The sequence below is a fragment of the Clavelina lepadiformis genome, chromosome 1 (assembly GCF_947623445.1).
Source record: "Clavelina lepadiformis chromosome 1, kaClaLepa1.1, whole genome shotgun sequence".
Lineage (NCBI taxonomy): Eukaryota > Metazoa > Chordata > Ascidiacea > Aplousobranchia > Clavelinidae > Clavelina > Clavelina lepadiformis.
Genome location: NC_135240.1, coordinates 14865538 through 14893319, shown reverse-complemented (window position 1 = coordinate 14893319; position 27782 = coordinate 14865538). Strand labels below are relative to the sequence as shown.

Sequence of the window (27782 nt, the reverse complement as noted above, 5' to 3'; positions counted from 1 at the left end):
TTTGGATTCACTGGTCAGGAAACTCTGTGCATTCAGGCTAAACCTTCACACGAAGGCAAAATTTGGCCAATAGACGTATTCAGTCTATTTATATCAGATGACATCATTAGTCTAATGGCGAGAGAAACGCACCAGGTCCAAAAATAAGCAGCAGAAAAATGTGTTTGGGGTGTTATGAACTGATTCCTTTGAACGAAGGATCACGGGAAGCATCGAAAAAGGCAAAAAAAGTGTCCACCTACTGTGAAGGCTGCGAGAGTAAACCGTACTTGTGCTTGTCCTGCTTTAAAATGAAGCATTCTGACTGAAAATTAAGTGACAAATGTTCTTTTTCAATATAATAAAATTACAAACAATTTCACCATTTGTCTTTGTTGAACAAGGATTGTGAAATAGGAAAAAAAGGCAAAAAAATAGTAACAGTAATTTTTTTCATAAGAACCACCGGTGGGAAACAACGCAGTAACAAAATTTTACGCATGACCCACTTATTGGTCGCATCGCCGCGAACGTGAAAAAAAAACAGTAATTTTTTTCGTACGACCCACCGGTGGGTCACAACGCAGTAGCTAAATTATACGCATGACCCACTGGTGGGTCGCATCGCCGTGAACGTGTTAAACGAGTATTATCATTTTTAACCATTGTTTCTTAAGCTGTAGTAATCACATGTTTGATATATTTTTAATGCAATTGGAATACTGTAGTGTATTCAACATGTTAACCTATTCATCTGCTAGGTTATACACAATACAAAAACTAACGTTTGCCGTTATACACTACTTTGAAACATGAGCTTAACCTGTTTATTTCCAAAGTTTATCCTTACTCTTGTGTGCAGGCTCGAGCTAGGCTATGTTGCCCTCTTGTGTCAACTATGTGCAAGTGGTATTCTTCAGAAACTTACCGCATTGAAAATGATACAATCATTCGCAAGAATTTTAAAATGTTACTGCAATAGTAGGGCATCCACCTAGATCATGTGAATATTGACGTTATGTTACAATATATGTTTTTAGCAGTGGTAACCCAGCGTATAGTACAACACTGTGGCAATTCTAGTGTCTCAGTTGAGTTGTTTCATTTCAATATTAACACAGCATAAGAATGTGTGGCGGTTGGAGCCATGTCACCACCATCCTGCAACAATTTCTGTTAATTTCTTTGTTTTACCAAATTCTTTACATTCCTTAGTTAATTAACAGTGATTGCTTTGCTTTATATTACGTTCACCATTTGTCCGTTCAGTAAGTTGTTCATTTTGTTTCTTAAGTTCGTTACCGGTTCAATATGATTTTATTTTCTTACGTGTTGGCTGATTGACCTCTGTGAAAGTGCTGCTGACAAAGACATTCAACTGACTTGAGTAGCTCTCGGTCTAGATTCCGATGGGAGTCATGAAATCTCTGTCAGCCGTTGTCCAAGTAGGCTTTCACTATAGATGACTATTCGCCGAAAGAAAGTACAAAGAGCCTAATCATCAATCGGCAGGGACAGACACAAACGCTTGCAAGCTGCTTTGGGTCTGACAGCAGGAGTTAGGCTTGTAAATATTGAATTTGTTCAGTTATCCCTGTACTTACAAGAAAACCGAATGCATTCTTGGATAGAGAAATGATGTGCTGCATTATAAACGTTTTAGTTGTTGAAATTAACTGAACGTATGAGGAGTAATTGTACAAATTTTTGGCTACTTGTAGTGTTACAACCACCCCACATGTATGTTTGCTTTTCTCCCACTTTTTTCAAAAAATGGCTGAAGTGCATGGGCTTACGGCAGGTTTTCATCGCTAGAACGGATTCCAAATAATTAATCAAAAATCGAAGGTCATTATACCCTGCCAGTAACGGGATGCACCTTCTGTGAAAATTTAGCAACTCCAAATGCTACAGTTAAAAATTCATTCCAGTTTGAAGCTGACACACTGGTAAATCAAAGATATACAGATAAGGCAATTATGAAAACATATGCATTTTCCTTGAAATATGGTAATGTTTTCTACAATTAGCTAGCTGAATTTACCCCTTCATCATCAATATCAGGAAGTTGATCTTCATGAAAAGTGATCCTTTTTTGCTGTCGACCAACACTGCTCAAATCTTCTTGCGTAGCTACGCTTCCATTAAGCAAATTTACTGAAATTTATATAACAAACACTTCAAAAGACGCATATCAACTTCTACAAATAAAACTACATCATACAGTATGTTTTACCATAAACATACTGGAAAGCATTGCCTACAAAACCATGGTACTACGACACCTTATCGAAAGACACTTTATCGAAAGACACTTTATCGAACGACACCTGATCGAAACGACAGCTGATCGAAAGACACTTTATCGAACGACAGTTAATCGAGCCGACAGTTGATCGAAAGACACTTTATCGAAACGACAGCTGATCGAACGACATTTTATCGAACCGACAGTTAATCAAAACGACAGTTGATCGAACGACACTTTATCGAACCGACAGTTCAAGCAAGATTTTAGCGTGTTTCTCAAACATTGGAACAATGAGCCATTGTGATGTGCGGTCTTTGTAATGGTGTGCATTAATGAATTGTGATGTATATATCATAAAGTTGACGATTTATATTTTATATCTATATTTTATATTTGTATCATAAAGTGTTCGATTTCGCATGGCGGCCGGCCCGCCCACATATTAATAAGATATCACAAGAATACGCACGAGAATTACTAAGTACGAGATTGTCTGTACAGTAGACTAGACTAGTCATTATAGATACAAAGAGTAAGGAATTGAAGGCAAAATTTAATAGCAAGGGGCATGTCGCTGTCTGACTTTTACACAAAGTAGCTTCTTGAAAGTGGTCTTTATCCCAGCTTGACCGACAGCGCAAAATAAATGGCTTCGATGCTTGGTAGCACAAATGGCGTAACTTACTGGAGATGTGAGGACTACCTCAAATGCAAAAGCCGTCTATCCACAGCCGAGGACGACAGCCTCAAGAGAGCACCATCTGAACACAGTCATCCACCAAACCCTGCACGTGTTATAGTTGCAAGAGCACAAGCCAGCATGCGAGATCGAGCAATCAATTCAGATGAACGTACCTCAAACATTATTCAGAGGGAAACGCAGGATATATCCTTAGCCACCGCTGGTGCTCTCCCTAAAGCAACATCATTAAAGCGGATGATACAGCGAAAGCGCGTATGTCCAGAAGGAATCGGCTTGATGGATGAACTCCGCGTGACACCGAGGGGAGAAGCCTTCGTTATCGAGGAAGACGATGAGAACGAATTCTATATGTTTGCGTCTCAAAAGAATCTGGATATACTGAACAAATGCGCTAATTGGTTTTGTGACGGTACATTCGATGTTGCCCCACTTGGATACCAGCTGTACACGATACACGCGCTGGTCGATGAAAATCGCACGGTGCCACTCGTATACACCGTTACCGAGAACAAATCTGAAGCTGTGTACAATCGCATCTTTGGTTTATTGGAACAACAGCGACCAGGAATAGCCCCAGAAACCGTAACAATAGACTTTGAAATGGCAGCATATAATGCTCTTTCTTCCAGCTTCCCTCGGGCAGAAATTCTCGGCTGCCTTTTCCATTTTGGCCAATGTAGCTTCCGGAAAATTCAGGCTCTCTCTCTGCAGCGGTGGTTCAATGAAGATGCAGAGCACGCCCTTCGCATAAAATGCTTCCAGGCACTGGCATTCGTTCCGCCTGAAGACGTTGTACAACGGTTCGAGGACTTCCTGGCCACGTTCAGTGACGACGATGAGCAGCACTTGTCTGAATACATTGACTATTTTGAAAATACTTGGATTGGACGATTGTGTCGCAGGAATCGTCGTCAACCTCTATTTCCTATCCGATGTTGGAATGTCTTCCACCGGGTTCAAGATGACCTTCCACGAACGAATAATAGCATTGAAGGATGGCACAATGCGTTCAGCAAGCGTGTCTCAATATCCCATCCGACGCTTCGCAGACTCGTCAAAAAAATTAAGCAGGAAGGTTCCAACGAAATGTTAATTGAACAATTGAGTGCTGGAATCGATGGCCCACCACGGAAGAAGCGCTACGACGCTGTCAACCAACGGCTGAAGAGCATAGTTGAAAATTATGACTCAACAAATATGGACATAAAAAGTTATCTTCGAGCAATTGCACACAACTTGTAATTAAATGAATGCGATTGAAATGTGCACTTCGTCAGTTGTCGTGCTTTTAACAGTGCATGTTGTCAGTTCTTTTAATAAATTGTCGTTCTTTTAACAGTGCATATCGTCAGTTGTTTCAATAAATTGTGGATCTTTTAACCCTATCCTAACCAGGCTCGCGAGTTTACTAAAAAAACTAGGTGTGGCCAACCCCGCACACACATTTGCAATCGTTAATTACTAGAAACCTATGCGTCGTAGACGATGAGATTATTACAGGTTAGTAGAAACATCATCTGGCTTCCTGTATACATCATAATTGTAAAACTAAAGAAAGTGAATTTAGTGTAAATTAGGTATTTCTAAAAGTGACACATTTCTATAAATTCTTCTTGTTACGCCGCGCCCCCGCTGTGAAAAGAGAACGAAAAAGAATAGTTAGTCAAGTTATTGGTGCGTAAATGAGTAATACGTTTCAATGCGGAGAGAGAGCAAAATTATATAAATATCACAATATCTCAAAAATTACAAAATCTAACTTTATCAAACAAACATGGACAGATAGCTGAACATCACAATGACCCATTGTTTCAATGTTTGAGAAACACGCAAAAATCTTGCTTGAACTGTCGGTTCGATAAAGTGTCGTTCGATCAACTGTCGTTTTGATTAACTGTCGGTTCGATAAAGTGTCGTTTGATCAACTTTCGGTTCGATAAAGTGTCTTTCGATCAACTGTCGTTTCGATCAGGTGTCGTTTCAATCAGGTGTCGTTCGATTAAGTGTCTTTCGATAAAGTGTCGTTCGATTAAGTGTCGTTCGATAAAGTGTCTTTCGATAAGGTGTCGGGTCACGCAAAACCATGTGCTAGTAAATACAGTAGAAATTGCTTATAGTGATATTTGAAAGAACCTCGGAAAAACTGTCACTTGAAGACGATTACTATAATTAAACACAAAGACCAGAACTGGACAATCGCTCTTTTAAAAAGAGTGTCGCTCGTGCTTTTACTCTTTTATGGAAAAGGAGTGTGTTTGTGCTTTTGCTTTTCTATAATAAAAAGAGCGTACTCGTTTAGCCGATCCCACTCTTTTCAATAGTTCAAATATATTTTCACACCGGCATGATTCGAACCCCAATTGTAATTGTATGTTGCAAACTTGACTAGTAGAACTCGCATCTCAATCTAGCCCAGTGGTTCCCAAAGTGGGCGCCAGCGCCGAACAGTATTGTGTCATAATAATCTTGCATCTTTTCTCGCATGTTGCATATGCCAAAGGGTATTTAAGCCACGAGTGATTGTGAATAGCAATATTCTTAGATTTTAGTTAGTGAGCCGGTACCTAGGTATAGTTATTTTATTCAGTCATTAGAGTGCTAAATAATGAGTTCAGCCAAACCAAAATGCAGGCAATACACAGTTCAAGTTATCTCCAGTATGGATTTATTCCAGCCCCAAATTCCTAATCACAGCCGATGTGCTTGCTGTGCTCTAAAGTGTTTTCTAATGAAGCGATGAAACCGTGCAGACTTTCCGAGCATTTAATGAAAATTCACCCAGGTAAAGTAGGCAAGAGTGCAACATTTTTTCAAATGCTCTGGGGCAATTTCAAAAAACTGAAAACTGTTGGCAAGATGTTTTCAAACCTTTCCCATACAAGTAATGATGGATTACAGTGCTCGTCTTAACCTCTCATTGAAGATTATCATCAAGGCAGTAAATAAGATTAAAGCTCATGCGTCTAACACACGCTTGTTTAAGCAATTGTGTAAAGAGAACGACAAAGACTTCGAGCGGTTACTTCCACACACGGAAGTAAGATGGCTCTCCAAGGGAAACTGCCTTGCACGATTTTACACACTGATAGATACTGTTGTGGAATTCTTAGAAAGCTGTGACCCTGGCCTTGCCGAAGAAATTATTGCTATAAAAAATGATATCGCATACTTGTCAGATATATTTTCCAAATTTAACTAATGGAACCTATCCCTTCGAGGTAAATCTAATCAAGGTAAAATCAGGACTGTGTGCTTTCAAATTCAAAAATAAGCTTGCGTTGTATGGGCGAAATTTAGCTAAACGCGAATTCTTCCAGTTTTCCAACTTGCAGCAACTTGCTATCAACGACAAAGGTATTTCTAATGTTGATGTTGAGACATACAGTAAGCCTATTCAGGAATTGCATCAAGACATGGAAGTTCGGTTTCAGAATGTAATACAATTGGAGATTCCTGATTGGATAATCGACCCATTCATTGATATTTCCGAGCAAGGGATTCTTACAGAGGAACTTATAACCTTGCAAAATGATTTTGAACTCAAACCGAAATTCCGTATCTCTTATCAATTATTTTGGCTGCAACGCGAAATTAAAGTAAAATATCCTCACGTGTGGGATCAGGTAAAAAAATTTTTCATTGCATTTCCCAGCTCATACTTAGTAGAGCGTGCGTTCAGTGCCGTCACAATGCTTCTGGACAGCAAAAGAAACCGCCTGGACATAGTGAGACGGGGAGATTTATGACTGTTTTTAACTGAAATGAAACCAGATTTCAAGAAGCTTATGAAATTGCACCAAGCTCATCATTCACACTAAAGACTAGAAATAAACAAACATCAATAGTATGTAAAACATACGATAAACAAAATCACTTAGTATGTAAAACATATGATTTGTCAACGAAATTTTGAAACAAGCGTCATTATATAGAAAACATCACTATGGATCAGGGGTGGGCAAGCTTTTTAGATCAGGGGCCAAAAAATATTTAAACTTAGACAAGCGGGCCGTGCGAGGGCCAGTTGAGTTGACCGGGGTTTAGATGACATGAAACCTATATTGGTCAAAAACAGCCAAAAACATGCCCGTATAATTGTAGTATATTGGATTGGTGCTCGGAAAAGCAATTACCGCTCTAAGGTAAGCTTACATGTATAAAAATTGAAATGCACAGTATTATATTCAATAGGTAAACCTAATACAAGTTTCAAATGTAGCGTGTTCGTAAAAAATGAACAGAAAAGATCACTTCATTGGTTTAAGGTGTTTTGTGAATCTTTGTAAATCTTTCGCCCACACTCCCAATACTTAACCAGATGTTTCAGTAGTGATCGGTATGTACACATCCAAAGCTGTGAGATTTTGGTACTATTAAGTTACACTCTTGATATATTTGTTTGTAGACTCACCCATGCTCTGTGATGGCTGTTGAGGCAGCAAAAAGCATGTTAAAACCTCTCCAACAACAGCTCTGTCTTCAGTCTGAAATTTCAAGAGTGGTTGAGACTGATTTTCGGAAAGCCACAATGCTATGCAAAGAAGGTTTATAACATAGTAAATCAGTATGAAAATCACTGGTTAAAAAAATTTATTTCTAAACTTTACAGAAAATTATAATTCAGTCAGACCTTGTTAATCCGAACCCCCCATAAAACTGGAATTCCCGCTATCTGACATAAAAATGTTAGGAATGCATTTTACCCCTTTAATCCACAAACCTCATTGTCAGATTTTGACATGACAATTTAGAAACAAATATCCCAAATCAATAAAAAACGTTAATCGAGATTGTGACAAGTGTTATATGTGTATATTTGCGCAAGACAGTTTGCCATTAAATTGTTTGTAACAAACAAACAAACAATAATAAGCCTTTTTACATTAAATCAATCACACGCACAACGTGCATGAAGCGCAAGTTTGCTCTCGTTTTTTCTTGATTATTTGAAATTCAATCCTGTGATTGGTTGCATGAAATCAATCGTGTGATGTGAAAAAGATTATGTTTTGCATTTTTAAAATGAGATCAGTTTCTCTAAATCAGCAATTTTATCTATTCCCATTTAGGTATCGATTAAGATGAGTTCTACTTTTGCGCATAGCGATCTGTCAAGAGCTTCACTATAATTATATTAAAAGTTCACTAATCTGGATACCTCATTAAGCTAACATTTTTCGACAAAAGAAAGTAGTTCAGGTTAATGAGGTCTGACTGTGTTCAAAACAAGCACAATATTATAATCACAAATGCATAAACTGGTTGAACTTTAGAAGTTAATTTTCAATAAAAATCATTGATACAGTAAAATATTCTTTTAAGCCCACCTCCGTGTATTATGTTAGATTAGTGCCCAATACGTCAACCGCAAAGGAATATCGAATCGATCGCACACCAATAAAAAATAGCTAGAAGTTTTACCTGACTATCAGTTTTTATTAGGTTTTACATACAATGTTCCACTGTACTTAAACATTTTATGGGTTAAACCCACTGAATATTTATGGAATACATCGCTTACATAACTAAAGTCTGCACACATTTCACAACTGATATAAGACCTTTTTTATTGGTCGATCATTTTAACTTGGCCATTGTAAATGTAGCCCATGTAGCTCTGGGAACCGCCAGATTAAAGAATGCAAAAGTATGCAACTTCATACATAAAATCCCCATGCATTTATGAGGTGGTACATCATTATTTACTTCTGACCTCAACAAATTATGTCTATTTAGTATAATAAAAGTACTGGTACTGAAAAGACATAAAAGATGCAGTTCTATGACCCTTAATATGGTAGAATGCTATGTCTAAAATGTTGTATGCAGTCTATATATATATAATTACAAAATGCCAGTTGTTTAGAGCTCGGACTATTCCAGTTTCATTTTTGTGCTAATTTCTGCTTGAGGTTGTTGAGTTTGTAATGATTAGCAATAATAGTAATAATAATAATAACTAGTAGTTGGCTAGCCAAATTCAATTCGGATCGAAATATTAACTAAAGGTGAAGAACCTTCCCAGCCAAGTTTTGCTTCAATATGTATTAGAAGAGAATAAAAATGAGATTTATTATTAGTTTCTTTTTATAGGTGCTGCTTAACCATTAACCAGGCGACGTTGGCGTGATGTCAATTAGAATTGTGTTGTGCCATGTCCATGCAAAAAATTGTGCCCGTCATTGGGATTGTAGCAAGTGAAAAGCAGAGGCGTGGCAAATGGCTTAAAAAATTGCTTTTCAATAAACGAAGGTTACTTTGATAAACTTTTACTTTGTTCAAAATAAAGGAAATGAACTGCTAGAATTTACAAAGAAGTCGGTCATCAGGTTTCTAGTTGAAAGTTTTTTCGAAATGAGCGCCTTTGCAAGATAATTTATCCTAGGTGAAGTAAGTTGGATTTTTGTCCTTAATAACTGGTTTTTAACTTTTAAATGCAAAATTTTTGATGGAATATTTTTAAAGTGGCAACATGGTGATGGTGACAAACAGCGCACGCAAAGTGTCATATATAGGAAACAAAATAATAGTAGTTCGATCCAGTGCGGATGCAAGGTTGATGTTGGGCGGTTTGACAGTGGTTTAGTGATTCGCTGGAAGCAAGTTCAGGATAAGGATTGAATTTGTTTGTAGTCGAAAATCAAAGTGTTTTGGATTGGTGTTTCTGAAAATTTTAGAATTACCAATTACTACTAAGTGGAAAAGTTGTTTCAAAAATTCCTGCGCGCATATTCATCAGTGCGAGTCTTGGCCAATATGTCGAAAACATCTAAGTAAGCTTCGCATTTAGAGTCATAAATTCTTACCCTGTTTCTCAATGAATATGATTTTTTACACGGATACTCACCTTGATCTTTGCCATCAACTGTCGAAAGCTCTTAACAAAAACGCAAAGCATAAAGGAGTTTTTAGATGCTGAAGTTGTTATTTTCAAAGGTTTTTGAAACTTTCCAGTTAAAGACTTCACATGACTGATTTAAAAATAACCGAACGTGTTACTTGCGCTATGACTAATAAATTTAAGCAATAAAATCGTTAAATATGGCCTGATAATTATCGTTGGAATTTTTGTTAAAAAAAATCAACTTCCGACTAAAAATTTTGGATTGAAAAAAATTTTCTGATTTGCCCCTAAGCATGCCACAAACCCAGGAAGTTTCAAGAAAAATGACACAAGAATCGCTATAATATTAAGGTTTAAGAAATTTAAAAGCGAGGAATGCCCTTTGGAGTTTATCCAAATGCGGAAGTTAGTGCAGTAAATTTTACACCTTTGAAGGATGTGTGTCTGCTAGAAGTAGTTTTGCTTAAAATTTACAGAATAAGTACAAAAATTACAATCAAAATCTGTAAATTTACATTTAAGCCCGATTTTGGGCGGTTATTGTCAGATTACGTGATGTGACGTAAGTGTCTGCTTTATGCTTTATGATTTTTATTATATTTAACATCTTATTATGTAGCCTAAACCTATCGAAATAGCCTTATGTACTCTTAAAATTATCGAAGATATCATTTTATGCAATGTGGAACACACAAAGAGCTTTACTGCCCAACCTAATTCTTTTTTTATATGAAACATCAATAATTTACAAGTCATTAGTTACACAGTTTGCACTAAAATAGAGATATTAATTGAATTCAAAACATACATCAAATTTAAAACCTACTTTAATGACAAATTTAAAACAAAGTCGGACTCCTATGAGGCCATTTTAAAAACGAGCTCAATTGACCGATTATACGTTTGAACTGCTCAAGAATAATGTATCAATATTTTTTACATTCAAAGTTGTTATTGTTCACATAACTAATTTATATAACAACAAGGATATATTTTTGACAGTAAAATTTTGTTTTAGGATTATGGCAATAAATAAGTAAGTTTGAATGCACGGTATTAGCAGGTCCATCTCCAATAATAGTTTTTACCAACTACTGGATAGCATAAAACTGATGTTATTCATTACAGACATCGTTCTAGCCAGTTGATGACAAATTTTCAATATTTAACAAACGCATGGGCAAGGATTCGCCACATAAGGGTTTTGCTGATAACAAAGAAAGACCTGCATTCATACTTCTGACTCTTACCAATAAAGTAAAACTTTGTATAGCTTTATAAACTAAAATTGAGATTTCTGTGCTACAAAAGTTGTTATTTAGAAAAATGTCTAGCTGGCCATGCGTAGATCCAGTTAGACAAAGGTAGAAGCTGTGGCAAAAAAAGATGCTAATTGCGTTTTGAGAAGTGGTTGTAAGAATAGTGCTTTTCTCAATGAGTAGCCGTAGCACCACGACTAATCAACTGTCCACATCAAAATGGAAATAATTGTTGTATCTTGGATGCATTTAATACCTTTCAAATTCAGTGAAGCCAGTGAAATTGGAAGATGATCCAGCCTGTTTCCACTAACATCCAACACACGTAAGTTTTGAGCCTTTGAAAGGTCACTTGGCAAGTCTTTTAGCATATTGTCCCTTACTGACAGTATATTGAGGTTTTCACAACATCCAAGCTGTAATGCAAATAAGATGTTGACAGTTAATTTCTTTTCAATATTGTAACTTGATACTTAAATCTGCTGTGAATGTATTGTTTGCAAAAAGCAAGATGCCAATGAGTAAGTTGTTGCAAAGAATAAAATTTGAATAGTTTACAAATAAAAGCCATTAAATTAGTAGTTTCTTTTTTGTATGTTATTACATAATGCATGACTTGAGTATATTCATGGGCAGCAAATTACAGGGTTACAGGGAGGCCACACACCCCATTGATGACTGCTAAAGGGTGATGGGCAACCCATTGCTCACAGGAGTAAAAAATACTCTATTCTATACCATAGCCCAAAGGACAACATAAAGTGTATCATCAGGTACGCTGTTTTCTTGTAAGGAATATGCAACACTTGACTGTAAGTATTTCATTAAAGCCACATAATTTTTGAATTGCAAGCGACGAATCCTCTCTTTGTTGGTGTCAGCATCATTTGTGCACTGTTTTTTTGGAACCAATACGCACACAACTTTCTTTCTCTATATTTTTTTCATGTTAAATCGACTTTCAAAATTTACTACAATGTAAACCAGGGCTTCCCAAACTTTTTTGCTCACGACCCCTTTCAAATTTCTGAAGTTTTCCGGGATCCTTCACGTTTAAATTAATTAGCAGTGCGAAATATAAATTAGTCATTAGTGACAATTATTGAGATGAAAAGACTGAATTCAAGCAACCAGAACTCAAAGCCTACTTACTACTTTACACATATGTAGGCTACTGGAAACAAAAAAGCACACACATTTATTCAGTGTGATTCGTGCGACTGCTTTCTGCTACAAAGCAAGTCCAGCCGTGGCTCAATATCTGTTAATGCTGGTCTCAAGGCGGTTTCAGTGTTGATTAGACTGGAACGATATTTTGTTTTGATTGTATTTTGTACTTCGTGTAAAATTGGTATACGTTGTGGGACCCCTGAAGTTCGTTACGCGACCCCCAGTTTGGGAAGCCCTGATGTAAACAACAGCCACAAGCCGCACAAAACCGTCTAAAACCGTGGTTCTTAAACTGAAGGGCGTGAAAAATGACAAACTCTCCGTGAGTTATGACTAAGCATGCTTTTACAACCAAGCTGGATTGCTTCCCTGTTTCACAAGATCAATTGCTGTCGGTTTTCAAAAATTTGATTTCCAAAAAGCAGCCCATTGGTGCTTCCAGTTGATGAAAGTTAAATGCAAATAAATTGTTGTTCTGTTTAATGTTTTTGGACTTTGCAATAAGGTAGGGCACAATTTATATGGTATCATCAAAGGAGGGCACGTCTCAAAAAGTTAAAGAATCTCTGGTCTAAAATGATATTACTTGCAGCTTGACTTGAATTAACCCAACTCTAACATGTGCGATACACAGTGCTCAAGTTAGTCTAACTGCAACAAAATTTATACTCAAGTTAATCTTTACCGTGTGTTTGACGTATTGTTGAAAATTACTGACCATCGACATGAATGAAATGTTTTAGCTGGACGGTTAACTTCAGCCATTGTGACTACATCGTTTGAACAATGTACTTTACGAAAAGATTTACCATTAATGTTTGCATGTAGCCCCTCTTTATGAGCGCATCCAAACTATCCTGAAGATTAGCATTGGGCTTATACAATGAGTAAAAAAGTTCTGTAAAAAAATTTGTTCTGACGCTATTCCCACTCACAGGACTTGATGAATGAAGAACTAATGGAATGGGAAACCATGCAAAGACAAGAAAAGGAAGAAAAAGAAGAGCTTCTCCCTATAAAGAAATTTGAGACGAAATTAATGCCCGAGAGTTTTAATTTTGTGGAGAAAGCTCTTGCTATTTTTGAGAATCAGGTTCCCAATGCTGAGCGATTCTCAAAAATTGCAACAAACTTCCTTAAGCAATTCTTCAAGAAGCGCGATGATCCGCAAGAAAATGTCAAATCTGTGGAAAATCCCAAGAAACGTATATTCAATGCATTCTTCCAACAACCCTCCCACTCTGAATCCAACACAAACATCGATGGACTGCTGTAACTCCATAACATATTGTACTTGCATATTCATGTAAATACAATGCAACGATTAGAGATAATTTCGTTTCGTGTTTTTATTTTATATTTGTGTCTTTAAAATAAGAAAACAGCTTAAGTAACATGTTATGTATGTGATGCATGAATGTTTGGAAAACATATATATAGCACTGTACACCAATTAACAGTATCAACTTACGACCAATTCAACATACGAACGGCAGTTTGTAACGTAACTCGTTCGTAAGTTGAGGAATTACTGTACTGCAAATATTGCTGGCTTGCATTCTTTCCTAATCAACCCTAAATAATGTAAATATACAACGCATTGCAGTTGTGGCGTCACACTTTCTGCATGAGTTCACTTGGCCATCATGGTCATGATAATTTGTGAGTAAAGACGTTTATTTAAAAAATTTATAGTTGTTGCAAATAGTCAGCCAAATAGGCAATTTTACAGGAAATTGTGTTGCCGTCAATAACGATTATGAAGTTCTAGTGTCTTGATGAATGTCGGAAACTTATAGACTAAGGCTTCATTGTTGGAGATGCAATTATTCTATTGTAGGGAAATATGTGGCATGGGCTTGCATGAGGAGTATAATTTAAATGCTATATTCTGGAACTAAAAACGGTAGTGGGATTATATACCGGTATCTAGGGTAGATAGAATGTTATCGTTTAATTTAATCAATGACAATACTAATTTAAGTTTACATGTGATGATAGTTTGAATTGATGATGAATGATGATGCCAAAAATTGTGCAAAACATTAGTTGTTGAAAGGCCTGGGGTCAAGTGATGTTACCTATACAGTAGAGGGTCGGGCAGGGTAAGAAAATTGTAAAAACACCATTTTTTATTAATGCGTCCTTGAATCATTCAAATTAAACAATAAAATTTGGCACACAAAATATAAAATGATGACAAGTTATGTTACACCGTAATGTGATTACATAACCTTTCGTAATAAATTAATTCTAAGGTTTCAAAACATACGATATTATTACTGTAAATAAGATTAGGCATACAAGTCCTGAAGATAAACACTAAACCATGGAATGGTGAAAATTCAGTTTCCACAATAATTGTTAACATCATACCTGACTAGGCAAATGTTCAAGCTGATTCCTGTCAATATTTAATGTTGTGATCTTCCTTAAATCACCACAGGTTTCAGGTAATTCAGTGAGCAAATTTTCTGTAAGCATTAATTCTGTTATGTTCACACAATTTCCGATGAAAGGTGTCAATCTGTTCAACCTATTCTGGTCAACTTTTAGGATGGATAGTCTGGAAAGATTTCCTGAATAAACAATATTTAGAAGTTAAACAACATATCAAAAATTTCTTTGATGATCAAACTATAATTGCTTAAAAATCTTGAAAAAAATCTCAGTCAAAGAACAAAGCCTTGCGTTTTGCTAGTTTTAAGAAGATGGCTTTTAACTGATCTACTCAAGTTATAATGCATAAATTTCATCGTTGTGCAAAAAGATGTAATGAAATGCTGTTAATTGCTTCTTTAGATGTGTTGTAAATGGGAAGAAAAATGAGTTATGAAACATCACAATAGCTCAGAAGAAAGCTAGAGGAGTAATAAAATGTAAAGGGGCAAACTTTTAGTACTCAGTTTTACACAGATGAATTTTTTATAGCACACTAAAAAAGAAACTTTTTGTTTTCTAAACCCGGAAAATGTTGTCTAGAAATTGCTGAAGACATAATTGGTGTGCATATTTACAAGACTACCACAAAAAGAAAACAAAACCATTTATTTATTAGCTGAACATCAATTTAATGTCACAAAACTACATAACACTACTTTGTATTAATCGCAAGTCTTTCATCTAATCCTACAGGGAAGTTTTTCTAACTGTAATGACAATGTGAAAATTACTTTTTCAAATGGTTGATAAGTAAGAAAGTGTCATGTTTCCCAGCCAACTACGTGAGCTTTCATGTTAATTACTTATTAAATAGTTTACATAAAGACAAACGTATTTTAGGCATGCACTCGACTTTCGTCACAACACTGCAAAGGAGGTAGTGACAACATAGTGCCCCCAAGTTTCACATTGGGTCACATACACAGAATATATTGCAGAAAAAATTGTTAGTTTAAAAATCAAAACGCCCTGCAAAAATTCACTATTTTACATTGACTTTCCTTAAAAAATAAAGTAATGCTAAATATTAGTAAATTTTTTATTCACATTTCCTTTTTGTGTCTGGTAGGCACTTTAATCACGATGTATGCCTAACATCTAACAAGTTTCCAAGAAGTGCCTGTAGAGTTCAGAAACAACTGGATATTTTTGCAATGGAATACTACACTGTATATTTGAGTATAACTGAAGATAATGAAATTTCACTATTCTACAAGGTTCTGTCATAGACCACCTTAGGCCGTTCAAACCAGCCTCAGCCAGGTGAGGAGAAAGTTGGAGTGAAATGACAAACTCTAGAAGGTCTTTCTTTTCCGTGTCCTTTCCATAAATAAACAATAGTGAGTTGGGCTAAAAAGTACCAATAAATAATGCCAATGATTGAAATCCAAATTGATAAGTGAATAGTCAGCAAAACGGGCTGGAATATATTTTATGGAAAGTAGTTTTTAAACCGTTATTTGTAATGAAAATAAAAGTGCTCTGTTGCCAAGGCTCGAGCAGTGAGGTTAACACCCAGTTTAAGTATTGCAAAGATTTTCCTCAATCCGAAGATAAAGATTGCTAAAATATACCATTAGAGCTGGGCAAAAACACGTTCATTTCTTGGTAACGATTGTGCAAGTGGCGCTGGTTTGTCAAAATGTGAACGCGCTCATGTTTTTTGTTCTTACGTCCGCACCTACTTGGCATATTTTTAACGATTGTTCATTTGTTGTTCTATTTTTGCACAAACGTCGCTCTCAACGAACAAAATGGAGAGAAATAGTTGGTGTTGGACAGCTTTAAGATCAATTTTATGGAGTGAATAAAATCTGTTTTTGCATAAAAATTTAGACAATGATCACAGACTGGTAAGTTGGTGTTGTAAAAAAACCTAAGATGAAATATGACAACCTTACACTGAATAATGCTGTTTGCCATCAACAACTAAATTTAGGAAGTTTTCATGCACACTACTTTTTGCTACTTCAGGGCATTTTCACTATCTGCAAATGCCATGCACGTTGAACTTCGACACCTATATAATTAACGGAGTTTATTGAATTACTTATTAAAATTTTGTATTTGACATTGAACGATAACTTACCCACGGTATCTGGTAGTTCTTCAATGAAGTTGTGCGACAATGTAAGATCTGTAATAGACTGGAGCTGACCTATTGAATCAGGAATTCTATCAAGTTTGTTTTCACTCAAATCTAGACATACCAGTTTTTTCAAGTTCCCAATTGTCTTAAAAAAAATTTTAGTAAAAACAACTTTTGAAAAACATTTACTGCGATTAACGTAGATGCAATTATCCAAATAGAACATACTAATTCAGGTCAAATCAAATCAATCTCGCAAGTGATCACAATGGTTTAGCACAGTGTTTCTCAAACTGGGGTCTGCGGTCCTTCTGGGGACCGTGAGACAATTTTTTGGGACCGCGAACGGCACTACTTGCCATCAAGCCAAAAGCTCGAAACCGGTTGAATGTGATTCACGATATTAGGGTTGCGTTGTCCGAAACGGAACCAAACATAGCCGAACTGGTTGCAAAGAAGCAGGTATACCCGTCACATTGATACCATAAACACTAACGTGGTGTTTTGTGTTTATTTGTGTTGATTTTTTAAGGGACCGTGAGTACTTTCTTTTAAAAAAGTTTGAGAACCACTGGTTTAGCAATATAAAATAAGTGAAGTCCTTAACAAACTTAACTTCAGTACTCACTTCAGGCAGGGATGTTAAATGATTGCCGTCAAGCCATAATTCATGAAGATTATTTAGGTCATCAATAGTGTTGGGAAGTTCTTCAAGTTCATTAGCACCTAGATCCAATTGCTCAAGCATTCCATTACTACATAATGTAAACGGTACAGCCTGAAGAAGATTTTCTCTGCATTCTAATGTCTGCAATTTTGAGAGTCTGAAAAATTAAATTATGTATTAATACAACAAATCTGTAACACTTATAAATAACAACAGTATACTCAACTGTATACAGACATTTTAGACAAGAGAATGACCAGGAACAACTTCCTTTCTATAAAAAGATACTTACTTTCCAATATCTTGGGGCAGTCTTATGAGCGATACATCATTAACATTAAGATGTCTTAAATTGTGCAACTGACATATGCCCTCCGGTAACCTTCCAAAAAACAATATCAAAGGTATAGGTATGAAAAGTATTACATAAAGCTACCTGTATGTATCTTTCTTTATAAAATCATGTGTTTCTTGCGTTGAATTGATTAGTTAAGATTATTGTAAGTTTATCATATTATAATTAAGATTATCATATTATAATTTATGCATATATTCAGTTTCTGTTTATTAAATTTTTTCTTGTTGTAAATTGCTAGTCCCTCTACGAGTGTAGTACTACCCAAAAAGATTTGTATGCTGAGGAGCCAGATTATTTCAGTTGTTTTATAGTATGCTAGGCATCGATCACTTCTGAAGAAGTTCAACGATGCCCAGTGAGATATCCTTTAAATGGGCTGTCGAAACATGGATACAGCAAGACGTATGCACAGACCCCACATGCTAATATCGTACTGACAGGCAGTCAAGTTTGTTGCCAGTGACTTTTATCTTTAACGGACAGTCGAGTATATATCTTATTGACACGCAAAACAATACTACACTGCTTTTCCTAATTGAAGTTTGGCTGTGAATACGTCATTGAAGTGTTAGAGACGAACCCAGTATCCTGTCAGTTAGTGTCACACTAATAACAAAATACGTCAGAAAAATTAGCTGACTTTTTCTACAGGCCGCTGAACCTAATTTCACATGGTCTCCCCATGTCATGTAATAACCTGTGCATAATCGATCAGCAAAGCAAACCTTTGCTTCAGTATTAATATGTGGGTAGACCTCTAATGTCACAACATAGCTATTACAGCACATTGTGCTGTTATATCTGCTTTTAACCTAAAATACGTTACAGCCTGGAATCATAGCAGATTAATTAAGCAGATCCTACAGTATTATAAAAATGATTATCAAAACTTTTAAGCAAATTTGAAATATCTTGTTTCAAATTTTATTTTGAAAAAATAAATCGAGTAATTTTAAGTCAGCATAAATTAGGAAGATTACTTGGTCAAAGGATTTCCACTCAGATCAACAACTTCCAATGCTGTGCAAAATTTTATGTTTTCAGGAATTTCAGCCAAGTCTGAAATAAAAAAAATTGCTTTAGATGTGCCATTAATGCTAACTAAAATCTACACCCAATTACATCAACATTAAATTTATGCTGTTCATTTATACACAAAATATCATACCAAAATATATGACCAAGTCTATCATTTAAGGATTGAGCTAGACCTAAGCTTGATAAGAAAACTTAGCCGAAATGCATTGCCTCGCTAAATGTTTATTTTATTAAGACTGGTGAAATTCAGTTTCATGAAACCTTAGTTTCTGTTTGGCTCTGTATTGAGTAACCACATACTCTGGTATACCCCAAACTTAGGCCAATAACAGTACATGTCAATAAAAAACAATATGCAACATTACTGGTAAATCTTAAACTAAGTTAATACTTTGAAAGGCAATAAAAAAACAGAAATACCATTTCGACTGATATCAAAGTCCACCAAACAAACAAGCTGAGCAATCTCACTAGACAGCTGTTGTAGTTCATTGTCACTTAGACCAATTTTTCTAAGCTTCACAAGCTTAAAAAATTGCTAAAAACAACATTTTGAAACAAAATCAGTTACTTTATGGCAGAAAATGTGATACAATCTAGGGTAGCTATGCAGGTATTATAGAAAAAATAATGGACAGATTATAAATACTACTTAAAAATATTACACAAAATATTACACATTACACAAAACACTTAAAAATATTCCACTAGACTACAGCAGAAAATAGCTGTTTACCAAGCTATTTTCAAAACTCAAACCTTTAACATACTGACATATATATTTATAGTACATTGTGTCCTAAGACATGAACGTCCTACGAAATTTACAAAGAAGTAAGTGAAGTTATTTTCCCGTTCACACAATACCCGCTATGGGCACTTTTCCCCAATCTCTACTTGCACCCAAAGAACACACATTTAAAGTGAGGGGCAAGTTTAAAAACAAGTTGGCCTTAGACGAGAGAATAGTTGCCAGTAATACTGGAGAAAGGGTTTTTAGTAATATGTTGTGGTTAAGTAATTATTGCCAGAAATGTATCACAAACTTGGCTTCTTTTAGGACAAGATGGCGGCCATTATCATGTCAAAATGTAATAACATGCTTGATGACTGAGGTTTGTACTGGGCATAGTAATTGTCATAGGCTAGCTATTGATTTTGTAAAAAATTTGTTTCAATTAGGTAGGTGGTTAGTAATAGTAATGGTTATTTTCAAGGTAGAAATGTCACAGAAGACAGTATGCTCAAACGTCCTAAATCAGGCGTGTGGTGACATTTCGCCGGTGAAATTCCTTCGTTTACACTAATTCGCTTTGCGCTTAATCACGCCTCCTTAATTGCCTTAATTGCTTCTCCGCCTTATATGTGCTGGTTCCATCGATAGAACGTCATTCCAGTAGTAAGCGCAGTGTCGGTGGGTCGGCTGTTCAATAGTATGAGTTCAGATATATAAGTGTTATATATCTTTCATGTTTTGCCTAACTGATTCTATTTGTTTTTAGGACTGTTCGGTTTTGTTTTAATAAAACCTAAGTTACTTGAATTTAGTGTTTGAATTTCGAGGTCATAACAATTTATTAAAACAAGATAAGACGAACTGGTCATGGACAAGCTCTTACTTCGACCGAAAGATCTCACGGTTAGCCCGGATACCGTCGACGCCCATAAAGTTTTCAAGTATTGGTTACAGACGGTCGAAGACTACATTGCTACACTGGAAGATCTACGCCCTACGCAATCGCCCGCAATAAATAAAACAAGAGCTGTTCGAAGCTGTCTTTCCCAAGAAGTTTTCTCCTACGTAGAAGAAGGTGATAGCTACGAGAGTATTGTAACTCTCCTGAAAGAGTTGTACGTCCGACCAAGAAATAATGTCTACGCACGACACCTACTGGTCAGTAGGCAGCAAAACCACGGGGAAAATGTCCTGGAGTACCTTCGTGCCCTTAAGATGCTCGCTAAGGATTGTACTTTTGAAGCGGTCACAGCGAGTAAGTACCGCGACGAACTTATACGGGACTCTTTCATTAATGGGGTGAGTTCTTCGCTCGTACGTCAACGCTTGTTGGAGATAGATGATGTCGACCTACAACGAGCGGCCGATTTAGCCGATAACTTAGAGCGAGCTCAATTGCAATCGAACTCAATGGGACCTGGTAGTACGGGTCCTCGCCTGGTGGCATCGGCCCAATCAACGTTGCCCGCTGTGACACCTAAAGAAAATACACTACAAACTGGAGGATCATTAGCTGTCGCTCCGAAGGTGCGTAATTTGAAGACTCAGAAAACTTGCTTCTACTGTGGCGGTGCGCTACATAGTCGTAATTATTGTCCCGCCCGTGATCGAGAATGTCACAATTGTGGAAAAAGAGGCCATTTTTCAAATGTCTGCCGCAGTAATCGCTCTTTTCTAAAAACTTCTTCAACGGCCTATGTTGAGGGATCGAGTGAATTATCAGAACGGTATTCTGCCATTGCCGCTAAAACATCTGGGACCGTATTTCTGGCAGGTGATCCCGGCTGCCTCCAGCGTACAGTCGTCAACGCTGTCATTAAAGGTCGACTCGTTAAAGCCTTGTTAGATTCCGGCGCGTCAGAAAATTTTATCGATAGCTCTTTAGCCGAAAACATCGATTTAAAACCGGAAGGAAAAGCGAGTGATATAACCATGGCTTCCACTGAACTGCAGTTAGAAACACAAGGTCATGTTAAAACAACCATTCAACTGCTTGGCTGGAGCTACTCTAACGTCGTGCTGGACGTAATGCATAATTCTTGTGCCGATATTATCTTGGGGCAGAAGTTCCTACAAAGACATGAGGCGGTTACTTTCGAATTTGGTGGAGCTGAAAATCCCCTTGTTGTGTCTGCTGCTTCGGAAAAGGTTTTCGCGGTAGCGGCAGCCGATGTTGACCCACCCAACTTGTTCGAATTGATGCAAAAGGACTACTACCCGGTCGCTTCTCGCACTCGCTCCTACTCGAGGGAAGACTCCGCCTTCATAAAAACCGAAATTAAAAGATTACTTTCCGAAGACATCATTGAGCCGTCGAAATCGCCGTGGAGAGCTCAATTACTAGTGGTGCGAAACCGAGAAAAATGTCGTTTAGTGGTCGACTACTCGCAAACTGTCAATCGCTTCACTCTGCTCGATGCTTACTCGCTTCCACGCATCGAGGACATTGTCAACAAGGTTGTAAAGGACAAATACTATAGCTCACTCGATCTACGGTCGGCCTACCACCAAGTACCGATTCGAGCGGAGGAACGCCCATTCATTGAGTTTGAAGCTTTGGGTCGCCTGTATCAATACAAAAGACTTCCCTTTGGTGTTAAAAACGGTGTGGCCGCTTTTCAAAGAGTGATTGATGACTTCATCCGACGCCATAATCTAAAAAAGGTATTTGCATACTTGGACGACGTAACAGTTACTGGCGCGACGATTGAAGAACATGACCAAAATTTAGAAGCTTTACTAAATGCCGCGAAGCTTGCCGGTTTAACTTTTAACGAAGAGAAGTCGAAACTGCGTCAGCAAACCATAAACCTGCTTGGGTACCAGATATCCCACAACCAAGTGAAGCCGGACCCCGAAAGACTCCGCCCGCTACTTGACATGCCTCCGCCGAAATCTCCTCGGGAACTTAAAAGAATTTGTAGCATGTTTGCATACTATTCCAAATGGATCGAGAACTTTTCCGGAAAAGCTGGCCCCCTTTTTAAGGCTACCGATTTCCCGTTGAACGCTAAGGCGTCAAATGCTTTTGCCGAGTTAAAAGAAGAAATTGTTAAAGCTAGTCTCAGTAGTATCTGTGAAGATCTGTCATTCGAGGTTGAGTGCGATGCGTCCGACTACGCCGTTGCGGCCACTTTGTCACAAGGAGGGCGCCCAGTGGCGTTCATGTCTCGGACACTCAGTAAATGTGAACGACGCTATCCTTCTATTGAGAAAGAAGCTACTGCTATCATAGAAGCGGTCCGTAAATGAGCCCATTACCTAAAAGGGAGAACTTTCACATTAGTAACGGACCAACGATCGGTTTCCTTTATGTTCAGTAAAACCAACAAAGGAAAAATCAAAAACAACAAAATACTGATGTGGCGTCTAGAACCAAGTCCTTTCCACTACGAAATTCGCCACAAACCAGGGAAGGAAAATGTTGTTCCCGACGCCCTTTCAAGAGTTTGTGCCACGGTGGATTGCCTAAAAGACTTGTCATCGCTTCATGATTCCCTCGGACATCCAGGCTACGCTCAACTCTATCATTTCATCCGTGTTCGAAACCTTCCATACACGAGCGAGGAAGCAAGAACCGCTTGTGAGTCCTGTCGTGTTTGCACCGAGATTAAACCCCGATATTTTAAAAGACCGCCTGAGACACTCATCAAAGCTACTCACCCGTGGGAACGTTTGACTATGGACTTCAAAGGACCCGTTAAAGCAGGGGTCGGCAACCTACGGCCCGCCATGCGAAATCGTCTGGCCCGAGACATATTAATTAGTTATCACAAGAATACGGCCCGCCGTGTCTTATTGAGTTTCAAACTGCAGTGTTAGCAGTGTTTGAAAAAATTGTGGTATTGTTACGCCATAAGTACGTCGTACTAGTCTATTGTTACGCCATAAATCTGGTGAGAAGGCGGTAGACTAGTATCTCGTAATAAGTACGAGATTGTCTGTAGAGTAGACTAGACTAGTCGTTATAGATACAAAGAGAGACGCACACGAGCTTTAACCTAAAGTTTGTTATAATTTAGGAATTTAGGATGTTAGCGAAACGTCGAAAGGTTGATGATGAGTGCCGAGGTTTTAATGAAGAATGGACGGAAAAGTACTTTTCCATACTACACTTTGGTAAACCCACGTGCTTAATTTGCAATCATTCTGTTTCTGTAAACAAGGAATTTAATATTAAGCGTCATTATGAGACAAAGCATTCGAAGTTTTCGGAGTACAGAGGCCAAACGAGAAAAGACAAAATTAACCGTCTTAAACTCTGCTTAGAAAATCAGTAAAGTATATTTCAAAAGCAAAACACTGAATCAGAAAAAAACACTCAGGCAAGCTATGAGGTCGCCAAAGTAATTGCAAAAAACATGAAACCTTTCACTGATGGTGATTACGTGAAAGACTGTTTGATGGCCGTTGTCGAAGTCATATGCCCGGAGGAAAAAAAATTATTCTCTGATGTTAGCCTTTCTGCAAGAACTGTCACCCGACGTATCGAAGAAATGTTACAGGATGTAAAAACTCACCAACAAGATTGTCTAAAAAATTTGCAATACTTTTCAATTGCTACTGACGAGAGCACTGATACAACGGACACAGCTCAGCTTGCGGTATTCGTTCGTTCACAAAAACCTTTAAACTATTTAAGACATGAAAAGTGGGTATCTACTATCAAATTGTGGATAAAAAGGTACATTGTACTTGTCGCTAATGGAATTCTACTACTTGCATTAATGCGTTTACTGCCTTATAACTTTAAAATCACTTAGCCTTATCATTTTCGCTTTCAGCGTGGTGAGTAATAAAAGCTCTCCCGATTGGAATGAGAAACATGAAATCATAATCGTGGTGAACGCAAAAAGAGAAAAGTTATTGGAGTATCGTTACGACTTAATCGAGATTAGGGGAGACATTTAGTCTAGCCTAGCAATTTCAGAATTTAGTGGTAAATATTTAAACTGAAATATACAGGAGGGTTCCACTAAAAAAAATTAACACAGTGGACCGATGAGGACATGAAAAGTGCTGTTGATAAATTTCTGAAGGTGAAGGAAATTTCCGAAGTATTGCAGCTAATTATAACATGAATGGAAGCATTTTACGCAGAAAGTAGATTTTCCAGGTACACACCGGGTAAACTTGTTTATGTAAAATGTTCATGTTATACACTAAGTTGGCTTTAATTGTAAAGATTACTTGTCTCCCATAAAAAGTATACTTTTCACAATTGATCCAAATACCTGAATCATACACATTTTTTCTACATTGTGACATAATAAGAGCCACCATCTACATCATAATTAAACAATGAATATGCATTTTTTCCACCTACCTATGTCGATAATTACTTAACCACAACATACAAGTAAAAAGTCTCTCTCCAGTATACTGACTGGTAACTATTCTTTGATTTTGGACTTGACCATCATTTTAAAGAATGGGACGAGTCAAAACCGAACATCGGCATTATTCCAATAGTCAAACACGACTAATGAGTATCAGCAAATATTCAGCATCATGCAAGCTGCTACTGCAGATAAGTTCATTGAGTGTCAAGTTTCCATAACTTTGAAAAGTTCCTGGTTTGACCCAGTCTAAATCTGCATAAACTTTGCTAAAATTTTAGAAACATGATTGAGCTTTGCATTAAAGAATTCAGCTCATAATCTTGTGCAGTTTCAAAAATAAAAAGCTTTAAAATTTTTAAGTTTACGAGTTTCTCTGGATGAGTTGATATGAAGCCAAACACAAATATATTCGCCGAACGTCGGCAGTGTGGAAGACTCGGGCAAACACAAATACTAACAATGGTAAACCTGAAGACAATATTTCTTACAAATTTATCAACTTTGGTAGAAAATTGTCTAATTTCATGGCTATGCTAAGCTAGAGTCAATATTTCTTACTAAAGATCATGCACTTAAGGATCAAGCTTTTCAAAACGCCATTTGATCATTAATTTTTAACAATTATGTCACATTATAAGCAAGATTTGACACTTTCTTTGAAAAAATTTATCACTTGGTGCTGATATGAATATATTCTGGATTCGTTTGTGTCGACCACTATGATATTCATATCCATACTAACTCGAATAATTGTCCTCGCATCACATCCCTACAAGCTTCACTTTCAACAAGTTTGCAGCATTTTAAACGATGGATAGTTCTTGTTTCAAACGGGATAAAAAGCTTATTTTTGGTATAATAATTGACATTGGTCTGTTACATAAATCTATTGTCAAAACAAAAATAAAATATTGTAATAATGTGGTGAGGCCTGGAGTTTGCTATATTTTCATGCAAGATCAAATTCTGAGTCATCTTTGAGGATCTACAAATTTTCATCAAAAGTAGCGGTAATGTCATATTTGTCATGAACGATAGTTTCCAAATAGACTGCAATATCCTAAGTATCATAAAGTCAAAATATTTAAATATTCCGATGACAAAGTACTCTCCGATCAAGTTATTAGAAACCAGTGAAAAACCTTCCTCTGACAACCTGTACAGTTGGTTTCAAATAGAGATTATATGGACGCTGTCTGTGTTTTGCCCAGGCATGACCTTGAAAATTTGAATGAATGGAGCCCCATTTTTGAGAAAGAATGTACTAAAGTAGCTAAAAAGGCATTATGCAGACAAAGTTTTGCACAAAAGCAAAGCTAATCAAAACTCAATACAAACCTTTGGAAGATCACTTATTTGATTTGAATCTAACAAAACTTCTTCCAATGTCCTGGAATATCTTAAAAGATCTTCAGGTACAGCTACCAAATTGCTGTGGCGTTTGTCAATGCTATCAACCTGCCTGAAAAGCATATTAACATACTCTATATATACATATTTTCAGAAAACAAAAAATGAATCATTTCCTGACACACAGAAGCTCGTAAACTTGATGATAAAAAAGTTTAATTGAAACAAGTTTCCTGAAGGTTCAATTATCCAAACTTGAATATATTGGCAGGAAATATAAGTGAAAATCTGGTTGAGCAATACGTACTACTTATGTACTTGCATTATTTAATTAACAAAAATTCCACCAATTAAACTTCAAAATATACCACATGTGTCATAGAACACTTTATGAAAAAATACCGAAAGGCAAGTTTTGGACTAATTTAGAGAGAACAACCAATGTTGATGCAATGTGGCCAACAAAAACACTTTTGATCAATATAACCAAAACTTCTAATTAAAAGAATCTGAGACTGTGAATTGGATAGACATTTCAATAGGCATTTGAAAGGAACAAATAAATTATATATTTAGAATTATGCAAACTTTGAGTTAAGCTAACTTGACTTAATGAGCTTCCACTACTTTGTCGTTAAACATCTAAATCTTTTGTTTCAAAGCTGTCAACTCAAATTATCAAGATTTATAAAGAGTAGAATTTTTACTGAATCAGTATACATATCTTACAAAACTTCGCTTATTTGAACTACAAATACCACAAAGATAAGTATCAGTACCTGTTGCAGCGAAAAGTAGGAAAACACTTCCAGATACCTGGCATGACAATTCATATATGTTTTCACCTGTCATAAAATTATGAACTAACTAAAAACATAAGTTATACAAAACAATCAATATACAAGCTAATCAGTAACCTTTAAAAACAGAATAAATGTTCATTCTTATACATATGATGTTATCTACGATATCATAAGCAACAACGTCATTTCAGCTTTGTGTTACAGCATGAGTTACTTGCTGAGTTAAATTTAAACCACGTAACTGTCATCTTTTTCAGGCCTGGCTGTTTGAAGCTAGCGATCACCCTTGCCCACCTTGATTGTTTGGGGTGGCTCCTTGAGCCAAACGTCATGATGAACGCATTTTCAGTTATGCACATAACAAAGACAAAAAAACTTATGCACATAAATCCACCGCCTGTCAATTAATTGTAGGCAGTAAAGCAGTATGCCTACAGTACCAGCAGTAAGCAGTAACTAAATTCAACTGGAATTCATCGTACGATAATTAACTGAAGAACAGTATATAGCAGGGGTGGGCAAACTTTTTGTACTGAGGGCCGCATTAGAAAAAATTCTGAAATAGCACATTATTTCAATGGCTTGGCTATTTAAAACGTTTACTGAAGTATACCTACACGCAAATACCAATATGGGTGAGGTCATCGAGTACCAAGTAATGCTTGATTGAGTCCACGAAGTGAAATTATGGCAATAGTTGAACTAGTAATTGGACTCGGCGCAACCCCAACCCTAGTCTTGGAAACAATGT

At 36.8% G+C, this 27782-nt stretch overlaps 1 protein-coding gene across 5 annotated transcripts in view; it reads right to left on the bottom strand.

Annotated features, from left to right (window-relative positions):
* Positions 1–27148, bottom strand: part of LOC143451224 (protein scribble homolog) — a 72010-nt gene extending 44862 nt beyond the window's left edge. For all 5 annotated transcript variants that reach the window (XM_076951678.1, XM_076951682.1, XM_076951692.1 and 2 more), the window contains exons 1-11: positions 27008–27148; positions 26217–26340; positions 19221–19338; positions 18743–18821; positions 17697–17786; positions 17366–17561; positions 16738–16882; positions 14583–14785; positions 11293–11452; positions 7345–7464; positions 2024–2136 (exon numbers count right to left, since the gene is read on the bottom strand). In XM_076951678.1, the coding sequence (XP_076807793.1) occupies positions 2024–2136; positions 7345–7464; positions 11293–11452; positions 14583–14785; positions 16738–16882; positions 17366–17561; positions 17697–17786; positions 18743–18821; positions 19221–19338; positions 26217–26340; positions 27008–27051 (1392 nt within the window). In that variant the 5' untranslated portion in view covers positions 27052–27148. The remainder of the gene's footprint in view (positions 1–2023; positions 2137–7344; positions 7465–11292; positions 11453–14582; positions 14786–16737; positions 16883–17365; positions 17562–17696; positions 17787–18742; positions 18822–19220; positions 19339–26216; positions 26341–27007) is intronic.
* Between the last annotated feature and the right edge of the window lie 634 nt (positions 27149–27782).